The 16,478-nt window shown below is 40.9% G+C and overlaps 1 protein-coding gene across 1 annotated transcript in view; it reads right to left on the reverse strand.

The window, feature by feature from the left end:
- NAMPT (nicotinamide phosphoribosyltransferase) overlaps positions 1-16,252 on the reverse strand; it is a 44,855-nt gene extending 28,603 nt beyond the window's left edge. Inside the window, exon 1 of the mRNA XM_077864012.1 lies at positions 15,902-16,252. Within this exon, the coding sequence (XP_077720138.1) occupies positions 15,902-15,958 (57 nt within the window). The 5' untranslated portion in view covers positions 15,959-16,252. The remainder of the gene's footprint in view (positions 1-15,901) is intronic.
- Between the last annotated feature and the right edge of the window lie 226 nt (positions 16,253-16,478).

Below are 16,478 nucleotides of genomic sequence, written 5' to 3' on the forward strand. Positions count from 1 at the left end.
TGGAGAAGAGATTTTGTCAAATCACTATAATCATATTGCCCCTTCCCCTAAACCTCCTGACACAGAGTTCTTGAAAATTTGTACTTTTTTTATATGTATATTTTTTATTGAAGTTCAATTTGCCAACACATAGTATAACACCCAGTGCTCATCACCCAGTCACCCGATCCCTCTGCCCATCTTCCCTTCCACACTACCCCTTGTTTGTTTCAGTCGGCAGTCTCTCATGTTCTGTCACCCTAATTTTTCCCACTCATTTTTTCTCCTTTCCTTATAATTCCTTTCTTTACTTGTTATATTCCCCATCTGAGTAAAACCATATAACGATTGTCCTTCTCTGATTTACTTACTTCACTCAGCATAATACCCTTTAGTTCCATCCACGTGGAAGCGAATGGTAGGTATTTGTTGTATCTAATGGCTGAGTAATATTCCACTGTATACATAGACCACATCTTCCTTATCCATTCATCTGTCGAAGACATTGAGGCTCCTTCCACAGTTTGGCTATTGTGGACATTGCTGCTATAAACATTGGGGGGGAAGGTGTCCTCCTGGTTCACTGCATCTGTATCTTTGGGGTAAATCCCCAACAGTGCAATTGCTGGGTCGTAGGGTAGCTCTTTTTAACTCTTTTAGGAACCTCCACACAGTTTTCCAGAGTGGCTGCACCAGTTCACATTCCTACCAACAGTGCAGAGGGTTCCCCTTTCTCCACATTCTCTCCAACATTTGTTGTTTCCTGTCTTGTTAATATTCCCCATTCTCACTGGTGTGAGGTGGTATCTCGTGGTTTTGACTTGTAGTTCCCTGATGGCCAGTGATGTGGAGCATTTTCTCATGTGCTTGTTGGCCATGTCTATGTCTTCCCGTGTGAGATTTCTGTTCATGTCTTTTGCCCATTTCATGATTGGATTGTTGGTTTCTTTGCTGTTGAGTTTAAGAAGTTCTTCATAGATCTTAGATACTAGCCCTTTATCTGATATGTCATTTGCAAGTATCTTCTCCTATTCTGTAGGTTGTCTTTTAGTTTTATTGACTGTTTCTTTTGCTGTGCAGAAGCTTTTTATCTTGATGAAATCCCAATAGTTCATTTTTGTTTTGGTTTCCCTTGCCTTCATGGATGTATCTTGCAAGAAGTTACTGTGGCCAAGTTCAAAAAGGGTGTTGCCTGTGTTCTCCTTTAGGATTTTGAGGGATTCTTGTCTCACATTTAGATCTTCCATCCATTTTGAGTTTATCTTTGTGTATGGTGTAAGAGAACGGTCTAGTTTCATTCTTCTGCATGTGGCTGTCCAATTTTCCCAGCACCATTTATTGAAGAGACTGTCCTTTTTCCAGTGGATATTCCTTCCTGCTTTGTCGAATTAGTTGACCACAGAGTTGAGGGCCCATTTCTGGATTCTGTTCCATTGATCTATGAGTCTGTTTTTGTGCCAGTACCACACTGTCTTGATGATCACAGCTTTGTAGTAAACTTGAAATATGGCACTGTGATGCCGCCGGTTCTGGTTTTCTTTTTCAAAATTCCCCTGGCTATTAGGGGTCTTTTCTGATGCCACACAAATCTGAAGATGATTTGTTCCAATTCTCTGAAGAAAGACCATGGTATTTTATACGGATTGCACTGAATGTGTAAATTGCCCTGGGTAGCATAGACATTTTCATAATATTAATTCTTCCAATCCATAAGCATGGAATATTTTCCCATCTCTTTTGTGTCTTCCTCAATTTCTTTCAGAAGTGTTCTATAGTTTTTAGGGTATAGATCCTTTACCTCTTTGGTTAGATTTATTCCTAGGTATCTTATGCTTTTGGGTGCAATTGTAAATGGGATTGACTCCTTAATTTCTCTGTCTTCAGTCTCATTGTCAGTGTATAGAAATGCCACTGATTTCTGGGCATTGATTTTGTATCCTGTCACATTGCCAAATTGCTAAGAGTTCTAGCAATCTTGGGTGGAGTCTTTTGGGTTTTCTATGTATAGTATCATGTCATCTGCAAAGAGGGAGAGTTTGACTTCTTCTTTGCCAATTTGAATGCCTTTTATTTCTTTTTGTTGCCTGATTGCTGAGGCTAGGACTTCTAGTACTATGTTGAATAGCAGTGGTGAGAGTGGACATCCCTGTCCTGTTCCTGATCTTAGGGGAAAGGCTCTGTTTTTCCCCATTGAGAATGATATTCACTGTGGGCTTTTCATAAATGGCTTTTAAGATATTGAGGAATGTTCCCTCTATCCCTACACTCTCAAGAGTTTTATCAGGAATGGATGCTGTATTTTGTCAAATGCTTTCTCTGCATCTATTAAGAGGATCATATGGTTCTTGTTTTATCCCTTGTTGATATGATCTACCACGTGGTATTATTAAGAGTGTTGAACAAACCTTGCATCCCAGGGATAAATCTCACTTGGTCATAGTGAATAATCTTCTTAATGTACTGTTGGATCTTATTGGCTAGTATCTTTTTGAGAATTTTTGCATCCATGTTCATCAGGGATACTGGTCTTTAATTCTCCTTTTTCATGGAGACTTGTCTGGTTTTGGAATCAAGGTGATACTGGCCTCATAAAACGAGTTTGGAAGTATTCCATCCCTTTCTATCCTTCAGAACAGCTTTAGTAGCGTAGGTATTATTTCCTCTTTAAACATTTGATACAATTCCCCTGGGAAGCCATCTGGCCCTGGACTTTTGTGTCTTGGGAGGTTTTTGATGACTGCTTCAACTTCCTCGCTGGTTATTGGCCTGTTCAGGTTTTCTATTTCTTCTTGTTCCAGTTTTGGTAATTTGTTGTTGTCCAGAAATGCATCCATTTCTTCTGGATTGCCTAATTTGTTGGCTTATAGCTGCTCATAATATGTTTTTAAAATCGTCTATTTCCTTGGTATTGGTCGTGATCTCTCCTCTTTCATTCATGATTTTATTGTGTCTTTTCTCTTTTCCTTTTAATAAGGCTGGCCAATAGTTTATCTATATTATTAATTTTTTCAAAGAACCAACTCCTGGTTTTGTTCATGTGTTCTACAGTTCTTCTGGTCTCTAGTTCATTGAGTTCTGCTCGAATCTTTATTAACTCTCTTCTGCTGGGTGTAGGTTTTACTTGCTGTTCTTTCTCCAATTCCTTTAGGTGCAAGGTTAGCTTGTGTATTTAGTTTTTTCCAATTTTTGGAGGGAGACTTGTATTGTGATGTATTTCCCCTCTTGGGACTGCTTTTACTGTATCCCAAACATTTTGAATGCTTGTATCTTCATTTTCATTAGTCCAAGAATATTTTTAATTCTTCTCTAATTTCCTGGTCGACCCATTCATCTTTTAGCAGGATACTCTTTAACCTCCATGTGTTGGAGTTTCTTCCAATTTTTTTCTTGTGACTGAGTTCTAGTTTCAAAGCACTGTGGTCTGAAAATATGCAAGGGACAATCCCAATCCTTTAGTATCAGTTGAGACCTGATTCGTGACCCAGTATGTGATCTATTCTGGAGAAAGTTCCATGTGCACTTGAGAAAAATGTACTCAGTTGCATTTGGATGGAAAGTTCTGTATATATCTGTGAAGTCCATCTGGTCCAGTGCATCATTTAAGGCCCTTGTTTCTTTGCTGGTGTTGGGCTTAGAAGATCTGTCATTTGCTGAAAGTGCTGTGTTGAAATCTCCTACAATTGGTTTATTATTATAAGTAAGTCTTTACTTTGGTTATTAATTGATTGATATACCTGGCAGCTCCCACACCACATTAGGGGCATAAATATTCATGATTGTTTTTGTTGGATAGACCCTTTAAGTATGATATAGTGTCCCTCTTCATCTCTTACTACAGTCTTTGGGATAAACTTTATCTGATATGAGGATTGCTACCCCAGCTTTCTTTTGAGGACCATTTGAATGGTAAATGGTTCTCCACTCTTTTGTTTCCAGGCTGCAGGTGTCCTTACGTCTAAAATGAGTCTCTTATAGACAGCAAATAGATGGGTCTTGCTTTTTTTATGCAGTCCAATACCCTGCGTCATTTGATGTGATCATTTAGCCCATTCATGTTCAGAGTAACTATTCAAAGATATGAATTTAGCATCATCATAATACCTATTCAGTCCCTGTTTTTGTGTATTATTTCCTTTGGGCTCCCTCTTTCTTTTACAGGTCCCCCTTAATATTTCTTCCAGAGCTGGTTTGATGGTCTCATATTTTTTCAGTTTCTGCCTATCTTGGAAGCTCTTTATCTCTCCTTCTATTCTGAAGAGAGCCTTGCTGGATAGAGTATTCTTGTCTGCATGTTCTTCTTATTTAGGACACTGAATATACCACGCCAGCCCTTTCTGGCCTGCCAGATCTCTGTGGAGAGGCCTGCTGTGAATCTGATATTTCTCTCCATATAAGTTGAGAATCTCTTGTCTCTCACTGTTTTAAGGATTTTCTCTTTATCTTTGGAATTTGCAAGTTTCGCTGTTAAATGTTGAGGTGTTGAAGGGTTTTTATTGATTTTGGCGGGGACCTCTCCTGGATCTGAATGCCTGCTTCTGTCCCCAAATTAGGGAAGTTCTTAGCTATGATTTGTTCAAATATACTTTCTGGCCCATTCTCCCTCTTGGCGTCTTCTGGAACCCCAATTATATGTAGATTTTTCCTTCTCAGGCTATCATTTATTTCCCTAAGGCTTTCCTCATGGTCTCTTAATTTTGTTTTTCTCTTTTTTCCTCAGTTTCTGTCCTTACCATTAAGTTGTCTTCTATGTCACTCACTCTTTTTTACACCTCATTAACCCTAGCCTTTAGGACATCCAGTTTGGATTGCATCTCATTTATTTTTAATTTTGGCCTGATTAGATCTAAATTCTGCAGTAATGAAGTCTCTAGAGTCCTTTATGCTTTTTTCCAGAGCCACCAGTAGCTTTATAATTGTACTTCTGAGTTGGCTTTCTGACATCAAATTGTAATCCAAATTCTGTAACTCTGTGGCAGACAGTACGGTTTCTGATTCTTTCTTTTGTGGTGAGTTCTTCTTTCTAGTCAGTTTGTTCAGTGCAGAGTGGCTGTATGAGTGGGCTGAGTCAAAAATATCAACCACGACCTAAGTAAATTTCACCCTAGATGATTCTTGTTAGAAGTGAAAACTTAAACACGACCTAAGTAAATTTCACCCTAGATGATTCTTGTTAGAAGTGAAAACTTTTCTTTCTGTAGCATTCTGGCTGTTCTCTCTTTAAATCTCAGGTTGAATTCATAGGTGTTCAGGATGTTTTGAAAGTTAACTATGTAAGTTGGTGGGACCAGGTAAGTTGAGGACTCCTACTCTTCTGCCATCTTGCCCCACCCTCAATTTTACTTTTTTGCCACAATTTTGAAAAAGATGTAGTCAACTGACAAAGTCCACACCAGCTTCTGGTATCTTTCTTTTGCAAAATATTATTCAATTACAACTGACCTAAGTTATTCTTCCTATGAAGTGCATTTGTGATTTACATACAGGATTTTATTTCTGTTGCTTTATCTTTTCCTGTAACTTTTAATATAAAACTCACTGAAAAATAGCACTGTATGAATGTACAGGTAATTTCTAACATATGAACTGCAACAGTACGCCACTCCTCACAAGGCTCAGGCTGCCATGAGAGTCACTGTGACTGTTCAGAATGAAAGAGAAGCAATTATGAAAACAGGAACAGCTCAAAGACACCTCAGAGAAAGTTCCACAGGACTAACTTGCCAATGAGGTCTGACTCCAACTCTTTTTTCTAAAAAGCCCAAATATTTAAAGTCTGTCAATTTCTCATTAATGAGGCTGCAAAATCTTTTTTAGAAAAGCTACTGGGTGCCCATCATCATCATACATGAATTATACAATCTTCTGTTACTTCTCCAAAGACAACTTTCACCCATCCTGGATTTTAAGAGGTATCTTTGTCTTTTATAATACCTAGGAGATCTCCAATTTTTATTAAATGAATTAATGAAAATGGGCTGAGTTCTAGATAACCAGTTTACAAATGACCTTTTGAGAAGCAACCCACACTGGATAGCACAATTTGTAACAATGGCTGATGTGCTTTAACACACTTTTCATTAACAGTGTGTAATGTGTAAATTGCTTAGAGATGAGTATTGTACACTATATATATTTTTCAACTTAGTTGATAACATCTTCCATTTTAATCTGCTACTAGGTAAGATGTTCATAAATGAAACTCTTCTCTGCTTTAGTTTGTTACTAACATTATCTACATAAAAGTAAGGGAAAGGAACAAAGAATGGAAATGCACTTTTAACGGGTGAGTTATTTCTAAACTAATCAATGGCTACTCCAGAGATAGGTGAGAAAAAACAAACAAACAAAAATCTGACCTGTCCCCTTATGAAAAGTTCCAAATGCTTTTTAAATACTGCAGTGCCTAAAGCAGCCCAATGCAACTTTCCCTTGCTGGGTTAGCACAACATAAATACAACCCAGTAGATACTTTTCCTTTATGCCATTTTGAAAATGCTTAAACAAAAGCCCAGGATTAAAATGGAGAAACAATCACATTTACGTATTTCTCAGTTCCTTATTACGTAGAATACATAATGAAATTACAGAAACGAATATATATTTTCAATGCTCCTCCTTTGGTCCAAATTGTCTTGAACCCTCCAGAGAGGATACAAGTAAAGATAAAATAACCACATTGTTATGTGCTTGGACACTACCTTACTACTTGCAAAAAATCTTTCTGTAGTCTTTAGACAACCAACCATTTTTTCTTCAGTTTTAGAAAGAAGAAAACAATTATTCTCTCCTCCATCAACACGTCTAAAACCACTAGGTTCCCTACCTACTTTAACTGGCCACTAGTTTGTAAGTACTGATAAGAATATAATAGCCCTGTGTAACTGCCAAATAAAAATTTCATTATTTCTAATCTCAAGATTATCATTTCTGTCTCTTCTTCATCTAAGAAGATAAAAAGGTAAAAATGGAATGGAATATAGGTTATAGGACCACAAAATATGTAGGGTAAACAAAACTTAAAAACGTCAGTGTAGAATACACCATCTACTTTAGTGTACTGTTGTAAAGGATTGGTATAAAACATCAACCTGACTGAATCCTCTTGAGAGATTTTTTTGGGGGAAAAATTAAAAAATCATACTATGGTTTAAATCTTTAAAAAATATTTTATCTTTTGAGAGATTGAAAGAGAGCGAGCACGAGCTGGAGGGAGGGATAGATAAAGCGGGAGAAGTGAGCTCACCACTGAGCAGGGAGCCCAACAAAAGGCCCAAACCCAGGACCTCCAAAACATGACCTCTGTCGAAGCAGATGCTTAACTAGCTGAGCCACCCAGGCACCCCAAGATGAAAATCTTAAAAGGTTTCATACTATACACACTTGGAAGATGGTAGCAGAGTAGGAGAACACAAGACTTGCCTCATCCCACAACTAGGTAACTATCAAATCATCCTAAATACCCTAGAAACTGATCTATGAACTGGTAGTACAAACCCACAACTAAAGGTAGAGAAGACTCAACACAGAAGAAGGTAGAAGTACAGAGATGAGGTTTGGGAGAAATGGATGGTGGCCACTGCAGTGGAAGAGAAAAGTGCTAGAGACAGACTAAAACAAAGGAGAGCACACCAGAATATGAATCCCCATAACAACTGGAAAGAGAGGAGCTGAATTTCATGAGTTCTTACAACCAGTTGGGTTAAACACCCAAGTTTTTTTTTTTTTTTAATTTTATTTATTTATGATAAGCACATAGTGAGAGAGAGAGAGAGAGGCAGAGACACAGGCAGAGGGAGAAGCAGGCTCCATGCACTGGGAGCCTGACGTGGGATTCGATCCCGGGTCTCCAGGATCGCGCCCTGGGCCAAAGGCAGGCGCTAAACCGCTGCGCCACCCAGGGATCCCAAAGACCCAAGTTTTGAAGGTCAGCAGGCTTGGCTGGGTTAAAGCCCAGAGGGCACTGAACTGCTCTTGGAGAGAAGCCCATGAACATAGTGTGGAAACAGTGATCTGAAGAGCACCTGGGGGGCACACAGTGGGGATGTTACCTGCTCATCTAGGCCAATGTCCCAGAGGGGCAGCACTCATGGAGAGACCCCTCAAGGAACAAAGGAACTGGCAGGAGCCATTTCCCTTCCCTGCCCCTCAGCATAAGCACAGGGCCACTTATGGGAACCAGTGCAGCATCCACACTCCTTACCTAACTTGCTTACACCAAGCCTCTCTGCCCTGTGCTTGGATAGAACTGCCCCTCCCAGTCATGTTTGCCTCAGTCTTAGCACTGTGGGCTCCCTCACCCAGAAGTCTGGCCCAAATCCTTGCTCACACAGTGCCTCTGGAGGCGGGATATTTGCAGGGCCTCGGTTCCAGTGGTGGTGGTGACAAACTTCATTCCACAAGCACACCTAGTTAATGTGCTACATTCAGACCAGGGACCAAACACTGCCAAAAACAAGCAAAGAAAGGCTCCGCAGATGACTGGCCTGAAGGATAAAGGGGCCAGGACACAACAGCTGAGCACATGCAGCACACACTGGAGATACTCCCAGAAGTGCCAGGCCCTGGGAAACAGGAGACACTACATGGCACAGCACTACATGACCTCTTCTTCATTACCCTCAAAATAGGAGATATAGCTGATTTTCCTAATACACAGAAGCATGCACAGAGACTAAGACAAAATGAGAAGACTGATGAACTTGTCCCAAATGAAAGAACAGGACAAGGGTACGGGCAGAGATCTAAGTAAAACAGATATATGTAACATGCCAGATAGAGAATTTAAAGTAATGACCATAAAACTATTCACTGAACTTGAGAAAAGAGTGAAAGGCATCAGTAAGACCATTAACACAGAGATAAGGAATATCAAAGCCAATAAAAAGGGCTCAATAAATAAAATAAGAAATAAGCTTGATGGAATGAACAGTAGGCTGGAAGCAGCAGAGAAACAAATTAATGACCTAGAAGACAGTAATGGAAAAAGTAGTCAAGAACAAGAGAGAAATAATAATCATGAAAAATGAGAATATGTATAGGGAACTCAGTGACACCATCAAATGTATTAATATTCATAGTCTAGGAGTCCCAGAAGAAAAAGACAGAAAAAAGGGGGAAAAAATTTATTTGAAGAAATAATATCTGAGAACTTCCCTCAACTTGGGGAAGGAAATAGACATCCAGATCCAAGAGACACAGAGAACCCACCCACACACACACACCACCAAAATAAAAAAATCATATCCACAGCAAGACATAAAGTAATTAAACTGGCAAAATACAGTGATAAAGAAAAAATTTTAAAAGCAGCAGGCAAAGGAATATAGTCACATACAAAGGGAAACTCCATCAGGCTATCAGTGGATCATTCAGCAGAAACTTTTCAAGGCAGAAGAGCATGGTATATTCAAAGTGCGTGAGTGGGAAAAATCTGCAGCCAAGAATATGCTATCCAGCAAGGCTATCATTCAGAATAGAAGGAGAGACTAAGAGTTTCCCAAAGACTAAGGGAGTTCATTCACTAAACCAGCCCTGAAACAAATATATATATAATTTTAAAGGGGAAATCTCTGAGTGGAACACAGAGACCAAAAGTGACAGTATAAGAGTAGGAAAATACAAAAACTCTGAAAATGAATAGATCTGTAAAAAAATAAGTCAAGAAACTCACAAAAGGATGTAAAATATGACAACATATACTTAAAATATAGTGAGAAAAGGAATAAAGAACCGGCTCAAACTTAAATGACCATCAATGTAATATAGACTGCTAAATGCCAAAGAGATTATATACAAACCTAATGGTAAACACAAATATAAAGCCATTAATATGCAAATAAAGACAAACAAATCCAAATACATCACTAAAGAAAACCAGCACACCACAGAAGAGAGAAAAACAGGAATGGATCAGAGAAAATCATCAGAAACCACCAAAAAAATTAAATAAATAAAATGAATAAAATAAATAAAATGGCAATAAATACATATCTACCAATAACTGCTTTGAATGTAAATGGGCTAAGCACTCCAATCAAAATTCATGAGGGATAAAAAAAACAAGATCCATCCATATCCTGCCTACAAGAGACTCCTTTTAAACCTAAAGACACCTGCAGACTGAAAATGAGGGGGAGAAACATCTATCATGCAAATAGAGGTCAAAAGAAAGTCAGAGTAGCAATACTTTTATTGGGCAAGTTAGACTTTAAAACAAAGACTGTAACAAGAGACAAAGAAGAACACTATATAATAATAAAGGGGACAATCCAACAAGAAGATATAACAATTCTAAGTATTTATGCACCCAACATAAGAGCATCAAATACATAAAAGTTAATAACAAATATAAAGGAACTAATGGATAATAATACAATAATAGGGGACTTTAACACCCACGTACATCAGGGTACTGATCATCTAAAAAGAAAAGCAATAAAGAAACAATGGCTTTGAATAACAGATGGATTTAACAGATAAATTCATAACATTCCATCCTAAGTCAGCAGAATACACATTCTTTTCAAGTGCACACAGAACATTTTCCAGAATAGATTACATATTAGGCCACAAAACAAGCCTCAACAAATTTAAGAAGATTGAAGTCACAGCATACATCTTTTCTGACCAAAACACTATGAAACTAGCAGACAACCACAAGAAAATATCTGGCACGATGACAAATACATGGAAGTTAAATAACATGCTACTCAACAATGAATGGATCAACCAGGACATAAAAAAATAAATTAAAAAGTACATGGAAACAAATGAAAACACAATGGTTCAAAACCTTTGGGATGCAACAGAAACAGTTTTAAAACTGCTTTATAACAATACAAGACTATCTCCAAAAGCAAGAAAAATCTCAAATAAACATCTTAAAGGAGCTAGAAAAAGAACAAAACCTAAAACCAGTAGAAAAAAGGAGTAATAAAGATTACAGCAGAAGTATATGATACAGAAACTTAAAAAACAACGGAACACAGCAATAAAACAAGGAGTTGGTTCTTTGAAATATTCAATAAAATTGACAAACATCTAGTAAGACTCAAGAAAAAAGAAAAAGGATTCAAATAAAATCACAAATGAGGGAGAAGAAATAATAAGCAACATCACAAAAATACAATTATAAGAGAATACTACAAAAAACTATATGCTAACAAACCGGACAACCTAGAAGAAACAGCTAAATTCCTAGAAACATATAAACTATAAAACTGAAGCAAGAAGAAATGGAAAATTAGAACAGATGATTACCAGCAAAGATACTGATTCAGTAATCAAAAAAACTCCCAAGAAACAAAAGTCCAAGACCAGACAGCTTCCCAGGAAAATTCTACTAATTAATGAAGAGCTAATATTTATTCTTCTCAAACTATTCCAAGAAATAGAAAAGGGAGAAAAACTTCCAAATCCATCCTATGAGGCCAGCAAAACCAGATAAAGACACCACTAAAAAAGAGAACCACATGCCAATATCTCTGCTGAACATCGTTAGAAAAATCGTCAACAAAATACTAGCAAACTGAATCCAAGAATACATTAGAAAGATTATTCCTGGGTTGCAAGGGTGGTTGAATATTTGCAAATCAATCAATGTGATATATCACATCAATCAGAGAAAGGTAAGAAAAAGCATTTGACAAAGAACAACATGCATTCATAAAAACCCTCAACGAAGTAGGTGTAGAGGGAACACAGCTCAACATAATAAAAGCCACATATGAAAAACCCACAGCGAACATCATCCTCAATGGGGAAAAGTTCTCAGTTCCTAAGATGAGGAACAAGACAAGGATGTCCACTCTCACCACTCTTACTCAACATAGTACTAGCAATCAGACAAACACAGCAATCAGACAAGAAGAAGGAATAAAAGGCATCCAAAGTGTTAAGGAAGAAGTAAAACTTTCACTTCTTGCAGATGATATGACACCATATATAGAAAATCCAAAAGACTCCACCAAAATACTGCCAGACTGATAAATGAATTAAGTGAAGTCACAGGATACAAAAATCAATGTATGGAAATCTTGCATTTCTATACACCAATACTCAAGCAGCAGCAAGAGAAATTAAGGAAACAATCTCATTTACATTTGCACCAAAAATAGTAAGATATCTATCTAGGAATAAATCTAACCGAAGAGGTAAAGACCTGTATTCTGAAAACTATAAAACACTGATGAAAGAAACTGAAGATGACACAAAGAAATGCAAAGACATTCCATACTCATGGACTAGAAGAACAAATATTTTTGAAATGTCTAAAATACCCAGTGCAATTCACACAGTTAATGCAATCACTCTCAAAATACCAACAGCATTTTTTTTTTTTTTTTTACCAACAGCATTTTTCACAGAAGCAGAACAATCAATCATAAAATTTGTATAGAACCTCAAAAGACCCCCAGACCCACCTGAATAGCCAAAGCAATCTTAAAAAGAAAAGAAAAGCCGGAGATATCACAACTCTGGAGTGCAAGATATATTACAAAACTGTACTAATCAAAACAGTATTGTACTGGTACAGAAACAGATACATAGATCAATGGAACAGAATAGAAAGCCCAGAAATAAACCCGTAACTACATGGTCAATTAATCTTCAACAAAGTAGGAAAGAATATACAATGGGAATAAGACATTCTCTTCAACAAATGGTGTTAGGAAAACTGGACAGCTGCGTGCAAAGAATGAACCTGGACCACATTCCTTTACCACAAACAAAAATAAATTAAAAATGGATTAAAGACCTAAATGTGAGACGTGAAACCATAAAAACCCTAGAAGAGAACACAGGCAGTAACTTTGACACCAGCCGATGCAACTTCTTTCTAGGCATGTCTCCTGAGGCAAGGGAAACAAGCAAAAGTAAACTACTGGGACTACATCTAAATAAAAAGCTTCTGTACAGCGAAGGGAACAATCAACAAAACCAGAAGGCAGCCCACTGAATGGGAGAATGTCATTTGCAAATGACATGTCCTATGAAGGGTTCGTGTCCAAAATATACAAAGAACTTTTACAACTCAACACCCACCCATTTGAAAAATGGGCAGAAGATGTGAATGGACAGTTCTCCAACGAAGACATACGGATGGCCAAAAGACACATGAAAAGATCCTCAGCATCACTTATCATCGGGGAAATGTAAATCAAAACTATAATGAGTTATCACCTCACACCTGTCAAAATGGCTAAAATCAACAACACAAGAAACAACAGGTGTTGCGAGGATGTGGAGAAAAAGGAACCCTCTTGCACTGTTGGTGGGGATGGAACCTGGTGCAGCCAATCTGGAAAACAGAATGGAGATTCCTCAAAAAGTCAGACATACAACTACCCTACAATCCAGTAATTTTTACTGCTGGATACTTACCCCCAAAACACAAAAACACTAAGTCAAAGAGATACATGCACCCCTATGTTTATAGCAGCATTATTTGCAATAGCCAAGATATGGAAGCAGCCCAAGTGGCCTTGATTGATGAATAAAGAGGGGTGGTATAAATACAAAAAAGGCTTATTGAGCCATGAAAAAAGAATGAAATCTTGCCATTTGCAAGGACATATGGATGGAGCAAGAGAGAGTATAATGCTAACTGAAATACATCAGTTAAAGACAAATACTGTAGGATTTCACTGGTATGTGGGATTTAAGAAACAAATGAGCAAAGGTGAAAAAAAGAGAGAGGCAAACCAAGAAACAGTCTCTTAATCATGGAGAACAAACATAGTTACCAAAGCAGAAGAAGGTGGAGGGATGGGTTAAAATGGGCAATGGAGATTGAAAAGTGTACCTGTCCCAATGAGCACGGGGTGATGGTATACAAGTGCTGACTCAGTATATTGTGCTCCTGAAATAAATACTACACTGTATTTTACCTAACTGGAATTAAAACAAAAACTTAAAACCACATTAAGAACAAAAGTTTCATATGAGAAAGAGAATACATTGGTCTAATGTGAAAATGGACAGAAATAGACTTTACTAAATAGATGCAAATTCTAATAGTGCATTCAGTATGTCCTGTTAGATTAGAAAACTTTAAGGTAATTCATTCTTTTAATTAAAAGCATCCCAGAGTATTATGCTGAGTGAAATAAGTCAATCAGAGAAGGACAAACATTATATGGTCTCATTCATTTGGGGAATATAAAAAATAGTGAAAAGGAATAAAGGGGAATGGAGAAAAAATGAGTGGGAGATATCAGAAAGGGAGACAGAACATGAGAGACTCCTAACTCTGGGAGAACAAGGGGAGGTGGGCGGGGGGTGGGGGTGACTGGGTGACGGGCACTGAGGGGGGCACTTGAGATGAGCACTGGGTGTTATGCTGTATGTTGGCAAATTGAACACCAATAAAAAATAAATCTATTAAAAAAATTAAAAAAATAAAAAATAAAAGCATCCCAGAAAACTGATGTTAAGGGAATTTTACACTCCTCATGTATAACTGCTACAGGAGCTACAAACTAAAGGAATTTGTACTTGTTTTGTTTTTTAAAAGTTAGTCCAATGAATCGGTTTACATTTTCCATTTCCAATGAAATCATTAATTGCTACATTATGAAAACTTCTGGAAATCATTTTAAAGATTTATAAAGCCAGGAAAAAAAGTTCAGTCATGAAAAAATTATCAATGAGATCATTCTAAAATCACTACTGAAGACACTCAGAACACTAGGAACTAAGACAAGACAAAGTTTTAAGGCCAAGTAAACTAGACTTGATAATACTCTGATCTTGCAATGAATGGTGCGGATTTCCACTTTGAAAAACCCATTTCTAAATACTACATGATAACGAAACTTGGCTCTATTTTACCTAAGTATCCGTCTAAATGATCACAAATAGAATTTTATGCGACTGGGAAGAAAAACAGCAACTTAAGGAACACGGGATTCTCCGAAACACTTCCGCCAAGTATTTAAGGAACGAAACCAAAAAGGAAAAAAAAAAAAATAATCACAACAAGAACCAAAGATGTGAGAGCATTATGCGTTCCTTCCCACTCCAGATCACCGTGTCGTTAGGTAAGCACCAAATTTCATTTTGTCCAGGTATAGGGTGTCTGGTCTGACATTTCATCTTTTGAGTGTGTGGGCCAACAAAGCTTAGCAAAGTGTAGTTCAGTTTACTGCATGTAATCTGGAAACTAGGGGAAAGGACATTTGCCAGATTTTCCTCTTAATCATGCTTTCCTTGACTCGTTTGTGTTGAGTTTCAAACAAAAACGAATGGGGGCGGCAATAGTTAAGTGTCGGAGAGGCGTGTGCCGCCTGCCCCACAGCTCCGTGGAGTTCTCCAAGGTGAAGGCTGCAACTCATCTAACTCGTGTTTCGTTTTCCTTCTCCCAGGGATCCCGCAGCGGCCCCGACGGGGACGAGGGCAGCCGGCCGGGCTTTGCCACAGGGGATGCGGAGTCCGCGTGACCACCGGGGGCCGAGGAGCTGGAAACGCAGCCGGCGCGGCGGGTCGGGGCAGCGGGCGCGGGCGCCCAGGGCGGGCAGGGCGGGCAGGGCAGCGTCCTCCCCGCCGCCGCCGCCTCCTCGGGGAGCGCGTACCTGCCCGGCGACGGGCGGGGGGCGGGGGGGACCCGCTCCTCGGCGGCCGGGCCAGTCCCGGGGCCGTTACCTAAGCGACCCGCTCCGCCCGCAGCCGCGGCCCAGGCCGGCCCGAGGCCAGGAGGCCGCGCTGCCGGGCGAGGCGTGCGCTCGGCCCCGCGCCCCGCGCCCCGGCCTCCCGGCCCGCAGCCCCGCGCCCCGCGGCCCCGCCTCCCGCCGTCCATCTCTCCATCCTCCCCACTGCGGCGCCAGCCTCACCTGCCCCGCGCCCCGCGCCCCGCGCCCGTCCCGACGCGGCCCCCGCCCCCGCCCCCGCCCCCGCCCCGCGCGCCCCCGCCCCGCGCCTCTACCTTGTAGGAGTCGGTGGCCAGGAGGATGTTGAACTCGGCGTCCGCCGCAGCGTTCATCTCGGGCGGGACTGCGCGGGCCACGCGCCGCGAGCTGCCCGGCGCGGCGGCGACGAAGGGGAAAAATGGGCTTCGGCGCGCTCCGTTGCTTAAGTCACCGCTCGGCCGGAGGGGCGGGGGCAGGGGAGGTGGCAGCGCGGCGGGGAGGAGGGGCCGCGGGAGGGCGGGCCGCGCGCCGTGAGCCGTGACGCGGCGGGGGGCTGGCGGCGCCCGCGGCTCTCGCGCTGCAGCGCCGGGGACTCCGGCCGACCGCTCGCCTCGGCTCCCCGCCCCCCGCGCCGTCGCCGTCGCCGTCGCCGTCACCGTCGCCGTCGCCGCGGAGGGGACGCGGGGGGCGGGGCGGGGCGGGGCGGGGCCGCGCGTGCGCGGCGCGCGGGGGCGGGGGCGGGGGGCGGGGCGGCCGTGGGGCACGCGCGCTGGCTGCGGGAAGCCGGGGGCTGCGGGCCCGGCCTCGGCCTGGCTTCCCGGCACGGCGGGGAGGGGGATTCCCGGCCCGGCCCCGCCCCGCCCCGGCTGCCCC

This window comes from Canis aureus, chromosome 21 (genome assembly GCF_053574225.1).
Source record: "Canis aureus isolate CA01 chromosome 21, VMU_Caureus_v.1.0, whole genome shotgun sequence".
In the NCBI taxonomy this organism is placed as follows: Eukaryota; Metazoa; Chordata; class Mammalia; order Carnivora; family Canidae; genus Canis; species Canis aureus.